Here is a 24,566-nt window from a genome sequence, read left to right as displayed (position 1 = left end):
CTTGAAATACTTCTCCAGGGCCAATACATGGAAATCATCAAGTTACTGCAAGGGGTCTTTCTCCTTCTGAAAGAGCATGACAAACTTCAGGGATCCTGCTTGGATTTAGAATATCTGATGGGTACATTTTGCAACCACAATGCTATATGATGGCCCCATACTAGTCAGTCACAGAGAGGGCAGAGAAAATGAGAAATTGATTCCCGTGGCTCCTGAGGCTACTTAAAACAGTCCTTGCTCATCTCATTGGCCTCTCCATTTCTCTACAACTCAGTTTCTTGAATGGTGTTGTAGTCTGTTGAATGAACCATATTCTCTCTCTTAAAATAGGGCTTATGCATGTCTTTTGGCTTCCCAACTCTTGTTGCAGGGTTAACTCCTTAACCCTCTTACGTAAGCTTAAACCCCACTCTCTTTAGGAAACTCATCCTCACTGTCCATATAGGTAAGTTCCACCTATTATGTCACAATGGTCCTTGAACTTCTACACCTATAACACCCCCTACACCTACAATCCCTTGTTCAGGGACTCTCTTCTCTATCAGAATATAAGCTCCATGGAGGCAGGGATCATTTGTAGCTTATTTTCTACTCTATCCATAGAGCTTAAATTAGTGCCTGGTACAGAGTAAAAGCTTAAATGGGAGAAAGAACTGTTCAATGGATGAATAAAAGAAGGATCAAATGAATGGATGAATCCATGCATGCCTATGTGAATGAATGAATAAAACAACCAGAGGTAGACACTTACCCACCTTCTTGTCCCATAATCCCTCCCACCTATGTACTCCTCATTTAGCCTTTCATGATGTTTCCCAGCACCAGCTTACAGACCCAAATCTTTGCAACATTACATTTGATAGGTGGCCAACCAGAGACTTGGCTTTTTCATAGCCTCATTAAGTGATGCGACTGTATCCTGTCCATGTTCAGATTGAGGTTCTAAGATCCATTTCCTCCAAGAAGACATCATTCACAAGGGATGGAGTCTATGGGGTAAGTTTTATGATTTTCCAAAACAGGAGTTAAAATACCATCATTTGATGTTAACATTATAGTAAATTATTCCTTTTTAATTGCTCATAGTGGAAGAAGGGAGTAGAAACATAGGCAGTGCATTTACATTTGACATTAAAATGTAGAGAGAAGCATGAACTACACAAGACTCACCTGTGCACCTCTACACACACGTACACACAGTATCTGGGATCCTGCCTGGGCCATTCTGAGCCTCTACCTCTATTTGGCAGGAAGGCTCTGGCAAGAGGGAAGGACCCCCAGAAGAGACTGAGTACTAGCTCCCTTTTCACTGGGCAATGACCCCAAACTATCCAGGATGTATGAGACCTAGGGAATCCAAGCTCTTGCCTGCATGCCATGCTGAGAGGGGAACACAGAACCCAGGTTCAGGGACATCAGCAGAGACCAACCCCCCACGGTGGGAAGTCAGGCTCCATGCCAGCTATCTCCCAGGTAGAAGTCATGCCTCCTCACAGCCCAACACGGCAGCATCTCCCCTTTTGTTTTGTCTGGCAGGACCTGGGACAGCAGGTGGTGTGTACCTTGGGCAGGGAGTACTTGGGTAGCTTTATCTGGGCGAAGGCTTCTCTTCGATAGGACACGTAGTAGCTGGCTCTTCCACCAGTTGTTACCTGGAAACACAAAGAAGTCAGATGGCATCAGGGATCATGGCCAAGTTGAAAAGTATTAGCTTCTCCATCAACAGCCACAATCGGTTTGTGATAACTTTTTAGAGAATATCCCTTGCTGGCATTTAGCCTCTGGTCCCACAGCACTGAGCTGCTCTTATGTCATGGCACTTAGACAACAGATGAGCAATCACAACAGTATTTCTCAGTGGCTGACACTTTCTGTGAGAGCAGGGTCTCCGCCTCTGGTCACTATGCTCCATATATGTACACACCTAATAAATATTTTCAACTGATAACAGAAGCCACTGATGCAGGATGTACCCATGATGGATTTATTCTGCCTTAAGAAATAAGTATCTAATCTTTTGCAATCATGACATGATTGTGAAACAACTTTTTTTCTGAATCTAAATAACTACTCTTGGCTAAAACCTCTTGCTACTTTGAAATTAATTTCATTTCTCATCTGAGCACAATCTTTTTCCCTTCATATTTACAAATCCATGCACTGAGAGGGTATTTTTTGGTCCTTTCCATGTATAAGTTATTTAAAGGAATCAAAGGTCAAAGGAAGAACTCTGGACCAGAAAGTGAGAAATTCTAGGTTTGAGTCCCAGCTCTGCCATCTGAGGGAGTCAAACTCTGTAATCTCACTTGGCATAGATGGATTCTTATAGGAACCTGGAAACCACTCCAAGGAATGGTCCTCTGGTCGGGGCTTGTTGAAAAGTCCTGCCAACATGGCACAGCTCTGCAGATGGCTGCTCTCAGCCCAATCGTCCTAACTCAGGGGGACATTAATATTCACAAGAGAATATACCATAGACTGTTCAGAGAAAATAGCAGGACCACAATAGCAACACGGCTGCTGTGCCGAGGAGGCAATTACTGGAGGCACCCGCTCTGTTCTCACCAAGCACTTGCTGGAGATGGGCCAGTCCTCCCACTCTAGTCCAAACCTGGCACCCATCCACAGCGGCTACGAGGAGCAGGCGAGGTGTCACATCTCTATTGAAAGCCACCCATTGCTCCTCACTCCAAGAGGTGGCATCTCCCATGGCTTCCCCTTGCTCTTCACAGACTGGAAGCCCACAAATTCTCAGGCAGAGCAAATATTAGAGTCTGTGTGAAGGCAGAACCTTGGAAAAAACTTGGTCAAAGACTTAAGCTATGAATCAAAAGGAGAGACTGGTTTTGTCCCTAGCGTTCAGCACTATCCCTGCATCTCTATTTCCTACTTAGAGCCGTTCATGTCCTGTATTCCAAGATTTCTGTTTTTTTAGTTTTTGTTTTTTTGATAAGACCTCTGTTCTGAATCTATATCATTCTGGATTGACTTAGAGGTGGGGCATTCACATATTATCATCAATGAGTTGCTAAGAGGTCTTTTTCTTTCTTATTTTTTAAAGATTATTTATTTATTTATTCATGAGAGACACAGAGAGAGGCAGAGACAGAGGCAGAGGGAGAAGCAGGCTGATGTGGGACTAGATCCTAGGACCTGGGATCACAACCTGAACCAAAGGCAAATGTTCAACCACTGAGCCACCCAGGTGTCCCAAATCTTTCTCTTTTGAAAATAAATTTCAATTGCATAGAATCAGATTAAAATATAATCTTTGGTACTGAATACCTAGTCACTCCTAACCCTTGCTTCATCCTATAATTTCCTTCCTCTCCTTTCCTTTCCCTTCTCTTTCCTTCCTTCCTTCCTTCCTTCCTTCCTTCCTTCCTTCCTTCCTTCCTCCCTCCCTCCCTTCCTCCTTCCCTTCCTTCTTTCCTTCCTTCCTTCTTTCCTTCCTCCCTCCCTTCCTTCTTTCCTTCCTTCTTTCTTTCTTTCTTTCCTTCCTTCCTTCCTTCCTTCCTTCCTTCCTTCCTTCCTTCCTTCCTTCCTTCCTCCTTCCTTCCTTTTTTCAGTCTAGTTAACACACTGTGTTATGTTAGTTTCAGGTATACAATATAGTGATTCAACAATTCTAGATATTCCTAGGTGCTCTTCAAGATAAGTATCCTCTCAATCCCCATCACCTATTTCACATCCTCCCTGCCCCCGGTCCCCTCTGCAACCATCTGTTTGTTCCTGATAGTTAAGAGTCTGTTTTAGCATTTGTCTTTCCTTCCTTGTTCATTTGTTTGTGTCTTAAATTCCACATATGGATGAAATCATATGGTATTTGTTTTTCTCTGACTTATTTCACTAAGCATAATACTCCTAGATTCATCCATGTTGTTGCAAATGGCTAGATCTCATTATTTTTTATGGCTGACTGATGTGATGTTCCATTATGTGTATATATATCCATTATGTATGTATATGTATATAAAATATCTCATACCTTCTTTATCTACTCATATGAGTAGATATATATCTATATATAGATAGATACAGATATCTCATATCTTCTTTATCTACTCATCTATTGATGGCTACTTGAGCTGCTTCCATAATTCAGCTATTGTCAGTAATGCTGCAATAAACATAGGAGTGCGTAACATCTTTGTGAATTAGTGTTTTAATTATAAATTATAAAACCAACACATGTACACCTGTCAACCTAAGAATTGGAACAGTGGTGCTTAAGCTTAAGCTGCAACAGAATCACCTGGGCTGCTTAAAACTCAGACTTCTGGGTCTCACTTACAGAGCCGTTAAATTGATCAATCTGAGGTGAGGTCCAAGAATTGTCTTTTCCCATGAGTTTCCAGATGATGCTGATGCTGTTGGTCTGGGGACCACACTCTGAGCAGCTCAGTACTAGAATTTTAATGACAAATGACATACACTTCTGTGGTTCCATGCCCTGCACCTATCCTGACCCTGGCCTCTCTCTGAGATATAGCCACTTTCCTGATTTTGTGTTGACAATGACCGTAAAGTTTTTTTTTAATTGAAGTGAAATTCCTACTACATAAAATTAACATCTTAAAATGTACAATTCAGTACAAATTTAGCCCATTTGCATTACACAACTTCTATCTAATTCTAAAAGATATTCATCACCCTCAAAGGAGATCTCATATCCAGTGATAAAATTGTTAAATCCCAAAATATATGCTCTGGTCACTTTTCTTTTTTTTTTTTAAAGATTTTATTTATTTATCCATGAGAGACACAGAGAGAGGCAGAGACATAGGCAGAGGAAGAAGCAGGCTCCCTGCAAGAAGCCCGATGCAGGACTCAATCCCAGGATCCTGGGATCACAACCTGAGCCAAAGGCAGATGCTCAAACATTGAGCCACCCAGGTGCCCTCTGGTCACTTGTCATATGCTTAAAAAGCAGCTTTCTACAGAAGACACCCTGAATATTACCAAACTTGCCTTGGGAAAGGAAATTGGCATCACAGAGGTCTAGTCCTATCACCGAATGCTGGTCAGAACACAATTAATTAAAAGAAGTTTCTCCTGAGAAGACTCAGTTGGCTCCATATGGAACAAGGTGAGAGTACCATCAAGCATCAGATCAGCACCATAGAACAACACTGGGTCTCCTGGGGTTTCCAAATCACGAAGAGTCAAAGGAGAACAGAGTGGTCCCCTCAATAGGGTGATGGGCCTCACCAACTCGGGAACTGAGCTGAGCCATGCCTGATACAATCCTGCATGAGTACAGACTCTCTCTCTCACACACACAAGCTCACACACACAACCTGGAGACTTCGTGCTTGAGAAATCAAAGAAGGAGATTATACTTCAGACACACACTTGGACAATCCAAACTACTAAGGGGCTGATGAAGCCCCAGGGACCCAGAGGTTCTTCCAGTATCTATGATATCAAAGTATCTCCCAGTGATACCAAGCTGGCTCCTGCAGTTCTGCTTTGTCCTGGTTGTATCCTTCTCTGTACTTCTCTGAACCATCCAGCTGATAGTTTAACCTCTCTGTAAGACCCATGGGTTCATGGAAGGGCTTTGGATGCCACCAAATCATTACAATTTCTCTCTCCTCTCAATTCTTGAACTTTGTCCTCTCTATTCCTACAGCCCTTTCAACATTTACTCTTGTGGTGCACATAGTCCTACAATTTTCCCTCCATGTCTTATTATAGGATTGCAACCTCCCTGATTCCTAGTCAGTGCTGGACTCATGGCAAGTGATTGGTGAATACATAGTAATAAAAGTAATGACACAATGGTCATTGATTGAGTTCATCTATTATGCTCCAGAACTGCATGTAGCCATTATATAAATTATCTAGTTTAATCTTCATGACAACCCTTCAGAGCCTATAAGGTACTGAGTGACTTGCTCAACAGAAGATAAATTTGAACCTAGCAAAGTTTGGCTCTAGACCTGTTCTCCTCCTCTTGTGACTAAGAAGGGTCTCCATTCATCTTACTCATCTCACTATAACAACAGTACATTGTCTTGATTCCAAGATGTATTTTAAAACATGTAAAAATCTTGTAGTTGGCATGTATATCTATGTTTATTTTTGTTCATAAGCCCAGGAAATCTGTCATGACGTTGATGGTGTATCTTAAAAATAATGTCTTCGTAGAAGAGAGGAGGCAAGGGAATAGAACAAGATTAATAATGACTACCATGCAAAGAAAGCTTATTACACAGAAAATGGGACAATAAGCAGTTTATATACCATACTTCACTTGATTTTAATTATATATTAAATAATATATAGTACCTCTACAGGTCAGGAAATTGAGGCTGAGAGTGGTCAACTAACCTGCTCGACACCACACAGCCTTTTGCTGTTACAGCCAATCTGTGACTCTTACCTGTGTCCAAGCCCTTAACTAGGAATAAGTGCATCCCCAAAATGTCATGTACAGAGCAGGGGCTCAATATGCAGTGACTAACTGAATAATGAATTGTGGGGATTAATCCACTCAACCAGAGACACTTTGAGTTTGACTTCCTCCATTGCTTAGTAACTAAACCACGGTGGCACTGAAGAACTCTCCATTCCATCCAGTCCCTAGATGGTCACCAGAATTTATCTCTAGCACCCTCCTTTGAGAGCAGAATCCTCACAATGTTGGGATGATAATCAAACCAATGCATTTGCTGCCTCTCCACTATTATTTGCATGGCTCTCTGGCAACCACATAAGAAAAGAATAAAGTTTAGTGACTATTAATCTATTTTGATGAACTTTTCTCTTCCTCACAAGCAAATCTGCTGGCATTGTAAATCCCAAAGATTATTACCACTTTCCCTTTCAGTGACACCTTTTATTTTACATATGATGAATGTCATCCAATTATTTGCTCTGGGCCCATCCGTCATGCTAAACACTGAATTAGCTGGGTCTTTTCCTCACTAATGACTGGCTCGTTAATCTGATTTTCTGGATTTCCATTTTACAGGTTTAATTGGGCTCCTGGCCAGTGAAAATGATTCCTTTGGACAAATGTACTGACCATTAAATACATCTGTCTCTTCTGACTTGTTCCCATTCTTGCCGTAACCAAGTCTAACCTGACATATCTTTTATTTTTTCATTTCTCCTTGCTTCTGGATGATGGCTTGTCCTAGGGGAGAGAGAGAGATTTGCCAAAAAAAAAGGAACCAAAGCACCTGGAGTCATGTTGAACCTGTTTCTGCCATAGACAGAGGAAAACTCATAGTATCTCTAGAACTCATAAGTGATCTGAAAAGAGAAGCAAAAATGAATACTTTCAAGTATCTACTGTGTTGAGTGCCTTAAATTCATGATATTATTTAATATCCACACTAATTATGATTACTATTATTATTGCTGGTAATATTAGTAGTGCCCTAATAGAATATTCTCTGATATTCTCCGAGTATTTAGCATATGCCAAGCACCATTCCTCTGTACATACCAGTCTTCTATTTTATGTTCAGGTGAGAAATTGAGGAGTAGGAAATTTACACAATATACTCAAACACACCAATTAAATGGTGGAGCTGGAACTAGAACTCAGGTTTATCTGACTGCAAAGCTTATGCTGGTCCCTTGGACTATGTTAGGTTTCCAAACCTTTGTGGATAGGAATGGATCCCATGTCATTCAATTTCCAATTTCCCAGGTAAGATGCCTACCAACAAGGCAGATCCTTTTACGTAAGAGATCATATCAGTTTCTTAGTCTTGAGAAATCAATGCTCTATTGTTGCACAGGAGTGAACAGTGCTGCTCCTAGAATTTGTGAGTAAGAGGGACCATTGTGGAAAGAAATCTGGCTGACACGAGAAATGCAGAAAATGGCATTTAGGAGATTTTACAGCTAGAGGACCTTGCTGGGCTCAATATGATGTGAATAATCTGCCTAAACAAGAGAAGTGGCCACCTGTACAGGCTTCCGTTAGTGACTCCCACACAAGCCTCTGCAGCATTCCCTCCTCCTCAAAGAAACAAAAGGGAAGAGCATAGTTGTTAGGATGCACAATTAACTTTTCCAATTTCTTTGCTCATTAATTCTATTCAGATTATTTAAAATAAATCTTGACATTGTTAGGCCTTTCTCTTCCTCTCCACCTACATAATTCCTTCAAAGATCACATTTCTCTTTCAAGAACAAAGGAGCACGATTCAACCGCTGGGCTAGGAAGTCAATAAATAGCCATCAGTCTCATCAGGAAGTTGCTCTAAGTGTTGGGATGGCCCTGGGGGTTACTGCACAGCACGTTACATTGCCCCTGCCATCCTAAGGTCATTTGCCAAAAGTGTTTTACTATGGCACCATACTATAGGTTGGAAACAAAACTTGTGGGATGGCATTTGGAACAACATGACATCTTACCAGCAAGCCATATCCTCTGCTAGACTGTTTGATGTTGAATTTAGTGTTTGTCACACTGGTGTCTGCTCATTTTATGTCCTGGAGGCTGTGTGATATTAATGTAATATGCAGTTTTATCTGCCTGTTTCTAGAAAGAGTGAGTCTATTACCTACCATGCATACACTGTGCTGAGGCTGAACTTCCTTTGAAACAGATTTGCACATAAAATCTTTTATTGGGGCCCTAACACAATAAAATCTTTTACTGGGGCCCTAACATAACAACCCCCAAATCTACTCACGAAGAGTAGATTTGGAATAAGATGGTTGACACTGAAGCCAATATTGTTCTCTCAATTTGGAGAGACAGAGAGAGAGAGAGAGACAGAGAGAGAGCGTGTGTATGTGTTTGTAGGGGACGTGCTGGAGGGAAGATGAATACTGAGGTTGGCCAAAGCAAAAACATACTGACAAAATACCACCTTCACCCACCCTGCCAAGAAATTTCTTGGGACTTTAACTGTCCCTTGGGAATGGTAATAAGAGAGAGAAAAGGTGGGGAGTTAGAAAAGCATGGGGGGAAGATTTGTGTCTAGACCACCGACAGCTCTTGGAAAGAAGAGCCTGACTCTGAGACTGTTACTTTGAATACAGTAAAGGGTCTGGACTTGGTAAGTTTCCAAGGACATATTTAAAAAAAAAAATACACCTCCTCTGATTTTTTAGCAGTATAGTACATTGGTTTGGATCCCAGACCTGTGTTTAAATCCTGCTTTGGCCACTTGCTGGTTTGGCGACCTTGAACAGGTAATTGATTTAACCTTCCTAATTTCTTCTGGAAAATGGAGACATCAATACTATCCATTAATGCATTAGTATAAGGAGTAAGCACAGTACAGCATGTAAAGAGTTTTAACCCTGATGCTGGCACATACTAAGCAGTCATTGCATATTACTCACCCCTGCTGAGCTAGAAGTACAGTTACCTGCACCAGTGCAACATCTTGGGGCCAACTGGGGATTGACTATGGTGGCAGTTTATATATGCAAACAGGAGGCTTTAGGAAGTGCTGGGGTAGCCACACGGGCTACCTGGTCAGGATTGACCAGGGACAGAGGATTGAAATTCTTCTTGTGGTCTTCAGGAAGGATGACTTCATGGAGAAGACCATGAAGCCAATGTGTTTTGTGCCAGAGACTTGAGCCATTTGTGGCTGCAAGCCTTATCTTCGTGTTATGGCTTTCATGACTTAGAGGGAGAGCAAGAAGTTCTTAGGACATGTATCTGCCTCTTCAGGATGAAAATCCTTTACCTTTCCTCTTTAAGTTCTTTTGGGGGGAATGAGGGTGGGATGGGGAGGGTAAAAAGGCAAAGTTAAATGTAGAAATAAAAAAAAGAGCAGACAATGGACTTGAATTGTCATCTTGGAGCTCAAAAGTTGGAAGCGGCTTGATACTCCCAATTAATGTAATAACAGCTAAAAAGCTAAAACCTAAACAGCCTCTTTGAGTGTTCTAGATCAGGATACCTGAGTTTCCTTAAAAAAAAAAAAAAAGAAAGAAAGAAAGCAATACCCATGGAAACCCTAAAGTGACATGTTTCCAAAACATCCCCCCCGTCCTCTCAGAAATGTCCCTGTTCCTAGTGGACTGTGAACTCCATATGGCTTTGGGAAAGATGAGACTGAGGGGGTAGGAGCAGATTATAAGGAGCCCAGCTTCAACAGTCTTACATAACTTTTCTCTTTGACTTGAGACCTCACATAGCCTTTTTCCTTACTATAGGTGGATATTATGAGGTCAATTAATTGACTGAAATCTTCCCAAGCCAAACACCAGCCTCTGCCTTTGCTCTAGTATTCCAGAATTTCAGAAAATGAATACAAAATAGTGGGACAGGAAAGGAAGGAAGAAGGGTGTAAGGTCCTGGAATACGTAATATCTGTGTTTCTAGTTTCAGCTTAACCAGTTAACAGATATGCAATTTTGCATGGTAACTAATCTCTTAGAGTTTTAGGGCTATTGTTCTATAAAAAGGGAGCAAATAATTACCCTTCTCTTATAGAGAAGTAAATGAGATAATAAAATGCTTTCATGTAACTGTAAAGTGTCCTACAACTGTAATGATTAGAATGTTATAATTGACCTGTAGTATGTACCTAAAAACCCAAAGATGTTAGAATTATTTTCACTAGAAAATTACTGTAGACTGGATGTTTGTGTTCTCCACAAATTTCTATGTTGAAATCTAATCATCAATGTGATGGTATGTGGAGGTGGGTCCTTTGGGAGGTGATTAGTTCATGAGGGTGGAGCCTTCATGCATGGGCGCTCCAGGGAGTTCCAGTGTTCCTTCTACCACATGTCTGTGAACCAGGAAATGGGTTAGCTTCAGCCACCAAATCTGCCAGTACCTTGATCTTGGACTTCCCAATATCCAGAACTGTGGGAAAGATTCTGTTGTCTGTATATAAGATTCTGTTATATGGTGTATATCTGCTATAGCAGTATGAACAGACGAAGACAGAAATCAAGCTGTGGATCCAGCTACTCATTCTATTGATCATGGGGACACTGAAATTTGCCAATGAGGCTATAGCTATCTGTAGACTGATGGGCAATAAGGGATGTCACAAGGGAAGCAGGAAGTGGATTGGCAGAGATATAGAACAGAAGTGTATTCAGCCACAGAAGATGAATGGCAGGCGTATATAGCCACTTAGAGAATGATTAATTTTATTGATATGTTCAAGATATTTTACATATCCTAAAAGGGCAAGGCAAACAAAGTCATTAATTTTCTAGAGAAGAAAGGATGCTTCTTTGGGACATGGGATTTCCAGACGGCCTTGGAAATATGTGTGGGCTGCGAGATATGACAAAACTTCGCCAACATGGGATTTGCATGCTTCATGAGTGAATTTTGGGACAGCAGTGGACAGATTTAAACCATCTGTCAACCTGTTTCTCAGGAAACACTGCCACTTCCCCAAGAGAGCCATGAATATTTGTGAGATGCCAACTGCTACTTGGAGCCTCCCCACTGTACTCTCCGTGTCATTCTTTTCCTGTCCTCCATCAGCAGAAGCACCGCTGCACAGTCAAGCTCTGTGCTCATACTTTGTAGGCACCGTCTGCTGTCCTGCACAATGGCCACATGGAGGACCTGTGGACATGGGACTTTGCAGCCCCACTTTACTGGTAAGTTAATTGACATGCATGGGATCATGCAGCTCCAAAGTGGCAGAGTGCAGATTTGAACTTGGCTCTCGAACCACATCCACTACACTGTACAACTGGAACAAGCCTAAAGTGTCACCTGCAGAGTCTTTCCAAAGAATGGCTAATTTAGGATCAATTGCCTTGAGGGATTTATCATGACCCGGATCATGAGAAGTCTCCAACATCACTGAATTCACAGTGACCTGTATCACAAACTATCTCCCTAAGGAAGCCTCCCCACTCCAATTTCCCAGGGGGAATTCATCTTTTCTTCTGATTTTTAGGGCTCTTTGTGGCCCTCTTGCTGCCTTATAAGCTGCCATTCAAAATTATTGGAAACCGGGTACGTTTTAATTCTCTTGTTGTACTATTTTCTACAGTAGATAATGTGCTAAATTCCCATTTTACCCTCTCTTAGTTCCTAGCACCCATGTTATAACAACTAATATTTGTAGAGTACTCTATTCTCTGCCATTAGTTTGTATTATTGGACTGAATCTCATTTGGTCAGGGCACAACCCTGTGAGGGAGGTCTAATTACCTCCACATTTTAGAATTAAGAGGCCTGACTTTAGGTCATCTTGTTACTAAAAGGTGAGGTTCAAAGCCAACCACAGAACTTCTGACTTGAAACCCCAGGCTCTTTTCATGTTGCCAGGCTGCTTCAGTCTGTGTCTGCTGAGTCAAGATCAGAAAAAAGACAAAGTGGAGATAATTGCATGGGTTTTCACAAGTGGGTCGTGATTTTACATCAAATACTCCCTTGAGTGTTTGGCAACACCACAACATGGAAAACCAGGGACGATAAGAGAATGTGCTTTCCTGTGGGAAACAGAGAAGCAGATTATGAGATGTTCTTCTCCACCTACTGCTGAATCTACATGTTAATTAAGGGTTTGGTCAAATTCACATCATTCCTTGCATGCTGCTCATGTTTAGAGATTTAATTATGGATACTTGCCCCAATTCTACTCTATGCTGTATTTATCAGTCATTGAGCAAAAACATACTCAGCACTCTTGTGCCCAGGCTGCATCAGGTACCATGGGAGTCATAGGCCTATGACCTCATGGAATTAACCATTTCTTTGTAAAAACAAGCCTAACATATAAGATGTACAAATGACAATATCAGTGATAAATGCTATATGGTCTTCTGAGCTGGGTTAAGGCTAGGTGCCAAAGAAATACCCCCTCAGAACCAGAGTACTTTACTCCACTTATTTTCATGCTACTCCTATAATCAGCAAAAAATCAGTGCACACAAAACACACACACACACACACACACACACCCTGTAATATAGAGTATGTAATATATGGGCATGTGTGTGCAATATATTTTACATACATGGAATGCGACAGGCACTGCCACTGCCTTTGGAGAAGAATGGGTTCTTGACACTAAAGGACTTTCTGTTTGCTGAATGGGATGATGGATTTGAAGATGGAAACAATGGAGTAACCAGGATATGGCTGTGGTGTTCTATATATCCAAGGGAGGGATGGAGAGAACTGATGGGGATAAGGTGGGGATGAATCTTGAAAGAAGAAAAAGATCACAGCAAATCTGCCGAGGTTGCAGGAAGCAGGATCTAAGAGGGTGGGTCACACTGGTTGTTGGTGCTTCGGAGGAATGCCAAGAAACAATGGGTGCTTGTAGGTTTTTATTAAGTGTTTTTGCTGCGCGGTATCTGACATAAACACCGTGCTTCATTTTTGCTTGACATTTCCAATAAAAACTTTACACCACATTGCTCAATAATCTTATTAAGATTTTATTTATTTATTTGTTTCTCTTTGCAGAGGCGGTTCATATCAAGAATGTAGATCTGCTTCAAGAAAATGCCCAAGAGTTATAGCTGGGTTATCAGAAATTTATCTTTTTGAGTCTTTTTGGCTACTTATTTAGTTCTTTGTTGGAAAATTAACAAAGGGCCTTGCATCAGAAAGCCTAGACATGGATTCCGTACCTCCCTCACCACTACTGGCTATGATGAGTCTTTGGGAAAAGCACTTAACTGCTTCTAGACCTCACATTCATCCTAAAATGGGTGGGCACACTCACAACATATCAGTCCAACACACACCAGAAACAAAGTAGTTTTGTGTTCCTCGTTCCTTCACATCTCAGGTCCTCATTTCCTCAGTACGAGGGTCTTCTTTAAACTCTCAAATCCTAAGATTCTGCACTGTCAGTTTCTTCTGTAGTCATTCAATGACTCCACAAACATGTTTAGGATGCTATTTTGTGCTAAAAGTTTCTGCTCCTACTTACTGCCCCCTACACACATGCCTTGACCCAATTGGCTCAAAACATAAGAACATTTAGCTTCTGGCTCTCATTTAAAATGCAGAACAAGTGTACTGGTATCAGACGGCCTCGGTCAAAATCTCTGCTCCATTCTTTACTGGCTATGTGATCTTAGTTTGAAAAGGACTTCATCTCTCTATGCCTTTTCTGTGAAATGGAGGTAAGAGGAGGACTTACCCCATAGAACATCATGACAACAAAATGCATTAATACCATGCCTAGCTCACACCAGCCACTCAGTGTTAGCTATTACTATTATCTGTAATTGACTCTGCAAGAACTACAGATTACTCAATAAGAAAGTTAGCCAGGAGGTAAAACTCACAGAAGAATGCAGAGGACAAATCTTAAATAAGATGCTGAGAATCACAGTGTTTCTTATACGGAAGGGTCTGTTCAATCAACTTCACAAGGACTCCTATCAGGATTTCAGAGGAATTAAGGAAGCCACCACTTCCATGACTTCCCTCCCCTGCACACACAGAATACCTAAGAAGCAATTACATAGCAGAACGAAATAATAAACACAATCATATTAAGAGCACTTTGATTATTTCTCCATACTGCAATCTGGAAGCAATCGCCACCTGGGGCAGGCAGTAAAACTGCAGGCGTTGATTCCAGAGAATTGGCCAGAAGGCCTTGGGTACAGCAGACTCTCCATTCTAATTGCGTTCCATGAAATCACCACTGCGCATTATAACAAGGTGTGCTTCTCTTCTGGAAACATTTCTCAGAGGAGAAGGTGGAGGCCATTTTGCCTGGCCTCTAGAGGTTACAAGGCTAGAGAGAGAAGAGATGGGGGTAAATTCATGGTCCTATCACATTCAAACTGGATTAGAGAAAGCAAGAGAGAAGAGAATGGAGATGAAAGAATCAGACAACTTTAAAGCCTAAGAAACAGAGAGGGGAAAAGCCAGTCATTTTTTTTTTCCAATTTTGCAACAGATGTTTCACTTGCAGACCCAAATCTAATAGCAGTTGGTGTAGTAAAGATGAAATAGTTGGAGGAAGAAAAAGAGAGCTAAAAAGGAAAGGATTCAGGGAGTCAGGCTGGCAAAGGGGAAGTGCCTCCCTCGGCTTCCTGCCGCTATTCTCCGCCCACTGGGGACAGGTGCAGCGTGTCCTTGTCCTGCTGTCTCACCAGCCCTGCAGCTCTCCTGGGCTCCAGCACACACAGCCCCCTGCCTGCAGGCATTCCTCACCAGGAAGGCAGGGGTAATCAGGCCCATCCTTCAAACATCTTCATTCTATTACTTCCATAATCAGCTTCTAATGTTCTGTTCGATAGATGTGAGGCCGACCAGAGCAAGCGCTTGAACAGCTGCTCGGGCCATGGAGCTATTCTCTGTGTCATTGATCACAAAGGCAAAAATCAATCCTGGCTAAGGAGAAAGAAGTTAAAAATAAATTGCTGGGATTGATTTCTGTTCAGACCTTCTGACTCCCAGTTTAGAAAGGGGGAGGGAAGATTGTGCGTGGATCCACCTGTCATGAAATCACTTCATATGTCCCAATCTCAAAAGCAAAACAAACCAGGAGGTATTTTGCGCACACACAGTCAGTCACACATGCGTGTGCGTGCACAAACACACAGGCGCACATGCACATAGTTTCCTCTTAATTTATGCTCTTATTTTATTGTTGCCTCCTGATAACTATCAGAGGTGAGAATCCATGTAGATTGTAAACTCCCATGAGAAGAGGGCTGGGATTTTCCACGTTCACTACCAAATCTCCAAAGTGGGGTCCTGTGCTTTTTGGACAGCAGTAACTCCAGAAATATTTGTTAAGGAACGGACAGCATAAATGAATTAATGAAGTCCCTTTTTTGCTATGATTGGCTCTTGCAATTAGGTCTATTTCTTCATTGATGTATCTTCATGTATCAATGTATTCTTCCTCAATGTATCACAGCATGTAATTACTTTTCTTCTTCATTATTATGAATATTCTCTCTCACAAGACTACAAACCCTCCTATGGCAGGAATTTTTACTTTTTTTTGCTTTTTAATTTTTGATCTATTGCACTATCTCCACCTTGTACCCTCAGTAGATGTATGTGAAAGGGAAGGAGGAAAGAATGGTTCAGTGATTCTCTTAAGGGATTAGCAACATCTTAAATATCTTTGGCTTTGATTCTGCCACTGGAGAAATAAGTTGGGAAATACTTCTAAATAACAGTCCCCTGCCCATCAATGTTTAATGAAATGGAGCATCCTGGAGAGTAAGCAGACTTGTGGAACTATAGGGTCAGAAGGGAACTCCGGAGTCAGATACCCCACTGCCTTCCAAACTGGATTCCATGGAGTTCTAGAACCCTACAGTGATGCCTTGGAGGTGTCCATAATGGGTGCAAATGGATGGGTGGGAGAGTTCATACAGCCCCTCACCCTCTTTAAACTAGATCCACTCTAGCTGTATCTGTTTTATAAAGGTGATGGCTCGAGGTCACTGAGTGAGTTAATGGTAGACAAGAGTTAAATCCAGGAATACTGTACTGACCACCCCCGGTGGTCCCTGCACCAACCTGCCCACCCCATCCTGTGGCACACTGTCTCCTGCCAAAGTAGGGTCTCTTCCTTAGAGTACTGGCTGGTCCTAATGTCAGACTCCTCAAGTCAATTCTCCACCTGGAGACCTAACTTGAGCCTTCCCTTCTCCAGGAAAGCATCCCTGATCATACCATGGCTCACAGAGCTTCCTCACCCTAAGAAAGAGCCTAGCACTCTCTCAAGAGCTTTTGAACATTGCTCAGGAAGAGTGTCAGTCCATAGAGTCCCACATCCTCACCTAGTCTGAAACAAAATGAAAACAACAACATTGTTGGTCTTGTTTACCATTATATTCCTTTCATTTAGAATAACAGGGACACGTCGAGTGCTTAGCAAATGTTCGTCGAATGGATGAATGAATGAATGAATGATCAGTCCTTCTGTCTCAGACAGATCCAACGGTAGCCTGGGCACATAGTAGGTGCTCAAACAAATTAAACTGATTGATCAGCCACTGGCTCTGCCACTAGTAAACTCCAGAAAAGACTTTGTTTCTGACTGATCATGAGGGCTTTCAGAGTCAAATTCTTAAAAGTAGCTTGCAGAAATCCAAAGCATTTGTTTACCCCATTTAGCAAGCTATGGAGTTAAAGGCAGGGCAATTAAAATTTTTAAAAGCTGAAACTCTGAAATAAATAGATCTGTATCCTAGTTAGAATGGTAATGGGGAGAAGGCTGGACTTAATAGTCTGCTTCTCAGTCCATAGCCCAACTGCCTTTATTATCAGCACTGTTGTTTTTACAATACAATTATCTTTAATAGGAGAAGGCCCAGAAAAGAGATCCCCCTGGGAGCTATGCTTAGAAGAGCGGGTGTGGGTAACTTGCTGGGACCTAGAAGGGAAGGATAATTGGGAGATCCAGCCGGGTCGTGATTCAGTAGCTCCTCCACACCCGGGAATGGGACACAAAAGAAGCTCTGCCCAGAAGCACATGATGGAAATTGGATAATTCATGGCAAGAGGTACAAGGTAAGTGGGGAGGGCTGGAGAAAGCAGAGCCGGGGATGGTAAGATGATTAACCATGTTCCATGCTGCCACTACCTTCCCCCCCCACCCTAGTGATGAGTGTTTGAATGTTTGAATAATCCTCTAAGTGCATCTGAGGGACAACTCTCAGAGGTGCGGGCATGATTACATTGTACTGAATCCCATTAAGCCCTTCTTTGGTTAATGGTGCAGAAAGTTTCTGATCTGAAACAAAATTGAAACAGATCCTGACAAACAGTCCACTGAGCAAGGAGGGAGTAAGGCTTTCCTGCCCCTTAGTGTCTACAAAGACAGGAGAAACAGCTGCCTCTTTTTCACTTTTACAGCCATCTGGAAAAGTTTCTGGGAAAACCAGCTATTTAGTGTTAATGTGAAGATCTTCAGGTTGGGAAAATGTAATGAGAACTAGATCACTGTCTTCTTTTGTCATCCCTTATAAACCCAGGCAGCTCTGATGTCATATCCTGAACTGTCGTCTATGGAGCTCTATGACAGAGGGATTGTCTAAATCTCTCTGAAATTCAGCTTCTCCGTTAAAAACTAAAGAGATTAATATCCATCATAAAAGATCCTATGAAAATTTAAGTAGAATTAAAGAAAATAAAATGCACCCTTAGGAGACATACATTTGGCACGAAATAAATGCAAGACTCAACAAATAAGTTGTGACAATTCTTTCAGTTTGTTGATTGGTGGGTAAAAACTGATGGTGAGGTCAGGTGGGAAGAACATTCTGAACCACAGCTGCTTTGAAAACAGGAAATTGCACATTTTCAAATAGTGGAAGAGACTGAGTGCGGGTGATCTCACTCCTTCGGGCTGAATTACAGAAACACTTGTGATCCCCTGGACAACATCTCTGCTTTTCAGACCAGAATTCATAGGCTGTATCTAATCATGTGAGGCTCCTGGATAATTAAACACTACGAGTGCCACCCTTCCTATAAAATAGACTGCACAGCATCCAAGCCACTACTCTTCCTTCTCATGCCCATGGAGACACTACTAATTAACAGCAGCAGTTTTTCCTACTGAATCACAACAACACAGCCTTCTATATAGCTATTACTAATTACCCAAAGGTGGTACACAAAATAAAAACAACGTGACAGCCCAGAGTCAGACATATCCCATTCATGGACTACTAGAAAAGCAAATACTTGTGTTATAATATGGGGCAAATTACAGAACAATTCTCTGAGACTAAGGGAAAACATCCCTTGCTATGCTGGCCTAGTAAATAACTTGCATGGAATTTCAGTAGATCTCCTGGGGAATAACAAGCCTTCATCATTCATTAGGGACATGCACAGCAAAGCCCTGAATGCAGTGAAGAGATCACCAAGCCTAAAGGATTGATGAGCATTCTGTAAATAAAGAGCCCCTTCTGGAGCTTCTCAGTCTCAGCAGGGGACACCAGGGAATCATCACCATCTGGATGGTAATTGATGCCTTGCTGGAAGAATCAATGAGATGGGATTGCTCAGAGACAAAGAGAGCTTAGGAAGTGAACAGAGAAAAGGAACCTAGGAAAAGTTCTGAGAACAAACCATATTTAAGTGGTGGGCAGAGGAAGAGGCACCTGCGTAGGAGGGGAAGCAGAAGATGCCAGAGAAGTAGGAGGAGAAGCTGAACCACGCACTGGAAAAGAAGCAGAGCTGAGTGCACTCAGGAAAACATCAGCAATCAAGAGATCCCAGTGCTGCGGACGGTCAACTGTTATTTATGGAGAGGTGTTGTCTGGGTATAATTCAAAGATATTTCAAGAACTTGGCAAAAGTAATTTCAACGGAGTGGACAATGCAGAAGTCAGCCTCAAGTGGGTTAAAGAGAAGAAAATGAGAAAACAGGATCATGAATATAGACAGCTCTTAAGAAATCTGGTTGCCAATGAAAGATGGGACATTTACAGGGAGGAATGTGGGGTTTGGAGAAAGTTTTGTTTTCTTCTTTTTTTTTTAATTTAAAAAATTTAGTAGAAGGATCCCTGGGTAGCTCAGTGGTTTGGCGCCTGCCTTTGGCCCAGGGTGTGATCCTGGAGTTCCGGGATCGAGTCCCACATCGGCTTCCTGGCATGGAGCCTGCTTCTCCCTCTGCCTGTGTCTCTGCCTCTCTCTCTCTATGTATATATATCTATCATGAATAAATAAATAAATCTTTAAAAAAATTTTAGTAGATATTTTTAAATATTTCAGGACTGATGGGAAGCCTGAAATAGGAATGAATATGCAAAAGAGATAGGGGAAGAAGGATAATAGGTAAAGCCAGGTCCCTGAGAAGTTAAAAGGGATGGGACTGGGTGTTTGGATTGAGAAATTTTATAAGGGCATGAAGATGATTCTTTCTACTTCTCTTGGGTAGTTTAATCTATTCACAATACTGTACATAGTAGGGACTCAGTAAATTTGAGTCTTTTTGTTGCCTTGAGTTGGGTTCCCTCAGCCTGGAAATGTAGAGCCTGATGCAAGGGCTGTTAGGCAGGTAGTTTTCTTTTTTTTGGAGTGGGGGAGGTCTTTTGTTTGTTTCTGTTTGAGAAATGATCCTAGGGAACAGAAGTGGCAGAACCAGAAAGTAGGGTAAAGAAGGGAGAAAAAGCCATCCCAAGGAGTGTTACTGAACTGGTTATTACTCTGAGTAATTGGGGCTCAATCCCACTGGGGACCCTATGAAGACCCATAGAGAATGAATGAAGCTCGGTATTGCCCTTCTGACACAGGAAGAGAGGAGTACTTGTCCACTGGCTCCTGACTTCTATCAGTCTAATTGGCCCAGAGGATCCTGACACCATCGTACTTCAAGGTTTGTATCTGCGCCAGGATGGCTAAGGGGTCTCTCAAGAGCATCCCATTTGGGGAGAAATCAGCTCAGAGCAAAAAGCAAGAGGTTCACACTGCAGCTGAGGCAAGGTAATACGAGGTCACCTCTGTACACAGTGAGCAGCTGAGCAAATATGAGCCAGGAGGACGTGAGGCGAGATCTATGAGATGTTCAACACAGAGATCAACTAAATATCATTACTTCCCAATCAGTTCACTAATTTCTGTTTATTCATGGAAGTGTTTCAAATATTAGCAGCAACTTTTACATCAAGCCACTAAAATCATTGCCTGTATAGGCAACACATCCCAGCAACATGCTATTTAAAGAACTTCCATTAGTGCTGGCTGTTGAAAACACCTCACTTAAGATTCTGAAAGTGCTTCAAGAATATTCACCTGAAGATGTCTTTATTGAATTTCTTTTGAAGACTGTCTCTGCAACTCTTTCATTTTCCTTTAAACTCCAGTGTTGTAAATGTGTCCCTAATGATGAAATTGCTATTTATTTAACATTCAAATCTCTCCCATTAAGGCCAAATTAACATCATTTAAAATATTGCCAAATAGTTTTTCTTTGAATAATTACACTCTATTAATTTCTGCCTCAGGGTTTTTTTTTTTCTGTCAGAAAGAGAACTATTAGGGATACAGTAGCCATGTCAGAGAGGCTTTTGTACCTTCCACATTAGGCCCTAAACCAGAAACTTAAACTATCAAAACCCTGGGGAGCTGGGGGCCAACATGCTACTAGAAGGTACTCAAGAGTCTTGAAAGATAATTAAACCCCAGAATATCTACAGTTACGTATCTATCATTAGAAGTTGGTTTCTTTGATAACTAGCACTATGGAAGGTATGTGGGAAGATTTTATTATGTATATATGTCGATACATGAGCTGAATCCATGAATAATTACAAAATGATTTGGGGAAAAGATTTAGAAATCTTTTCTATGACAGGCTTATAAAAACTCTTAAAAGAGAATGTGCATACACAAAAGTAGTGAGGCTGATTTTTGCATGTGGATTAATCTCTTGATTCTTGCATTTGATAGGGCTCTGTAGCTTTCAGAGCATTTCAAAGCCATTATTATCTCCCTTGATCCTCACAAAAACCTTCCAATTTAGTAAGGGCAAGGGGCATCATTCCATTCTACAGAGATGAGGAAATCAGCATTCTCAAAGTCCAAGTGAGTTGCCCAGTGTTCCCTGCCTGGTAGGTGGCAGCACCCTGACTACAATCCAGGATGTAAGTTCAGGGTCCTTTGCCCCACATCACACCACCGGCTACTTGAATCATAAACTGCCTGAGAACAGGGACAACGTCTTCTAGCCCTGCCATGCTCCATTGCACCTGAATACTTCTAGGACCTCAAGAAATATGTTAACTAGCTACCATTACACACTAATTGCTAATACTTCTAGAATTCACCTTTCAACTCTGCACAAGAGCAACTTATATCCAAATTACTGACTGGTTTCATTGTAGTACTGGAATTATCCTAGGACCCCTCATCTTCATGCCATTGCACCACCGCCCACAGAATTCTTTGCTATAGCAGGGACTTCTTGGACTACATCTACACAACGTTACTAGGAGTTGAAAATGTGGATCTACACACTGATACCAGTCTAGTTGTGGATGTTAAGAAGGATTTGGCAGAGTTGGGATGGCCCTCCCTTTGAATTTTCTGCTATCTCCATGCCTCTGGAGTATTTTAATCTTAATTATGGATCTGTTTATTCTCTTGTGTTTTAGATATCTATATCAGATCTATTTTTTAAATACAATTGCACTCACTATGAAATTCTGTTCAATGAGTGAATGAGTCTTTTTTACACTGAAGGCCACCTCTTGTGTCATGAAGAGGGGATAAGGCCAGGCTCCGTGTAGCTCAGTAAAGACACATGCATCTCTTATGATGGCTTATTAGGGCTCTGTTCTTGTTTCTTTATCACACTCCTTAATAGACAGGGTATGAATCCTATCATTGAAGGATTTTACGGCTACCAGTGCTGAACTACCTACTCTCCAGGATAATCACTAGAAAAGCTACTCCATAAGGAGAAGAGGCAGGATTGCCAACCTTCTTGGCTCAGAACACAGAAACCAACTTATCTCTATCCCCCTGCCCCTACAGAGGAAAGCCGATTTCTCTTTTATCCATGTGGAACGGAGACATTTCAGGCAGACGCTTTCCCATTAAAACAAGGGCTCTTCTGGGAAGGATTAGCTCCTTTTGATTTCATATGAAACCCCAGGCCCTGGGGCCCCCTGCACAGAAAAGGCATTGACAGATTAACAAATTTCACAGTGTTCTGTACATCTTCAGCTCAGCTGAAAGCATGAGATCAAACACTAGGTCCCCTTAAGCAAAACCATCAAGATGACTACCTTTACCTCTTTGTCAATAGAACAATAAAAGGTGAAGCAGAGCCCCTGGGGTCTCTTCTGCACTGTAGGAGCCATGTGAGTAGTATATGGACCCTTCAACCACACACAAGATACAGAATCAAAAATAATCATGTTTAGAAAAAAAAACAACTGGGCCTGAGGAGCTTTTCCTTAGAAGGGTAAATTTTTTGAGGGTGAATTTTTTATGCAAAATTAATGTCATGGGAAAATTATTATGAAGAGGTTACTTGGGTTTTTGGTTATTTAAACTTTACTCTCAGATGCATATGTTTGTATATGACTCACTCCCAGGTAAACAGTTATGCTGTGTATACCTACATAATATTTCTTAATCTGTAGAGAAAGGAAATGTGACTGCATGTCACCTAAATGCCTCGTGGTTCAGTTGTCCACGCATAAAAAACACCTGACCTTTGACCCATGGAGCCAACAGTGCTACAAAAAGTCTATAGTTTTCAAACATGTCTTAGCAGTAGATTGCTTTTGTCAAATGAAAAAAAGTATAAAGACCCTGACATACAAAACAAACAAAAGCTGAGTTACCCTATTTAAAGAGGGGTTAAGAGGGCCAGATACTTTCTTCCATTTCCTGGTAGCTTCTGAGACAACTTCCCTAACATTCAATTAAAAACTGCAAAAAAACACATTTGGAAAAAAAAAAAGTACAGAAAGTGCGAGAGCATAGACAGACATCCTTTTCTGCAAGGGCTCTGAGGGCACTAAAACACAATAAGAGATATCAATACTCTATAAAACTAGAAAATTCAAGTGGATAAATCCCTTACAATTATGAAAAACTAAAGCCACCAGAGCCCTTTATCCCCACCCTGTTTATTTAGCTGCTCAGGTTTTAGGCAAAGAAGAAAATAATGTGGCTCTAACAAGGTTCCCCTTTAAAAGTCAAACTCTGGGGCAGCCTGGGTGGCTCAGCGGTTTAGCGCTGCCTTCAGCCCAGGGTGTGATCCTGGAGACCCAGGATAGAGTCCCACGTAGGGCTCCCTGCATGGAGCCTGCTTCTCCCTCTGCCTGTGTCTCTGCCTCTCTCTCTCTTTCTCTCTCTCTCTCTCTCTCTCCGTGTGTCTCTCATGAATAAATAAATAAAATATAGATAGATAGATAGATAGATAGATAGATAGATAGATAGATAGATTGATAAATGTCGAACTTTGGAGTGACAGCAAGCATCTTTCAGAAAATATATAGCCCTCAGTATCCAGCTCTGTCTTAGCCAGGCTCCCTGAAGATGATGCTCATGAGAGTAGGCTGGACCTAAGTCTTGACACACTACAGTTTCTTCTCTTGACATCTTTCTTTAGTAGATTGCTGAAGGGGAGAGAGAATACCACCTACCCTGATGCCCTGAGACCTTGCTCAGGTATAAACCCCGGAGGAGAAAATGCACTGTTGGTCTGAGGATTTTTGGCTTTCACAAAAGCCTTCTGAGGCAGCTTTATTTCTATGAACAGAATGAGGAATCCTTCCCTTTCCTTGCTTCTCAGATAGACATTAATCATTGCAGTACAAATCTGACCTTCTCCATAAAGCCCTTCCTGATCCCCATCTCAATTTTCAAAACTCATACCCTCCAAAAAAGATTAAAAACCCACACTGATCTCAGGAAGTTCTATGTGATGGCTTCCAATAATTAAAAAAACAACAACAAACAACAACAAATAATTAATAGATAAAAGAAAGCAGCCACGTAATCACGAATGGCCAGTAGGAGAAAGGAAGAATAGTATCACCCAGCATAATGCAGGGAAGTTGCTACAATTGACACAATAATTAGTTCTGAGCTTCTTAGCACTGTAAAGAAGGAAACATGAAATTATCCTGAATAACTGAAAGGAAATAAAAAAGGTTCACCTCACCTGGACGAATTTCTACTTGATTTT

At 41.5% G+C, this 24,566-nt stretch overlaps 1 protein-coding gene and 1 long non-coding RNA gene across 6 annotated transcripts in view; one reads left to right on the top strand and one right to left on the bottom strand.

The window, feature by feature from the left end:
• Window positions 1-24,566, bottom strand: part of SORCS3 (sortilin related VPS10 domain containing receptor 3) — a 581,582-nt gene that overhangs the window by 105,642 nt on the left and 451,374 nt on the right. For both annotated transcript variants that reach the window (XM_025467140.3, XM_025467142.3), the window contains exon 8: window positions 1,563-1,652. In XM_025467140.3, the coding sequence (XP_025322925.3) occupies window positions 1,563-1,652 (90 nt within the window). The remainder of the gene's footprint in view (window positions 1-1,562; window positions 1,653-24,566) is intronic.
• Window positions 488-14,428, top strand: LOC112672299 (uncharacterized). Of its 4 annotated transcripts, none has more exons than XR_007406758.1 (4): window positions 488-739; window positions 864-996; window positions 11,444-11,559; window positions 13,385-14,428. It is a non-coding gene; the product is annotated as an uncharacterized LOC112672299 (long non-coding RNA). The 4 variants fall into 4 exon arrangements; XR_003144166.2 differs by having other exon boundaries at window positions 11,441-11,559; XR_003144165.2 differs by having other exon boundaries at window positions 11,331-11,559.

This window comes from Canis lupus, chromosome 28 (assembly GCF_003254725.2).
Source record: "Canis lupus dingo isolate Sandy chromosome 28, ASM325472v2, whole genome shotgun sequence".
Classification (NCBI taxonomy): Eukaryota; Metazoa; Chordata; class Mammalia; order Carnivora; family Canidae; genus Canis; species Canis lupus.
This window is presented reverse-complemented; position numbering and strand designations above follow the sequence as displayed.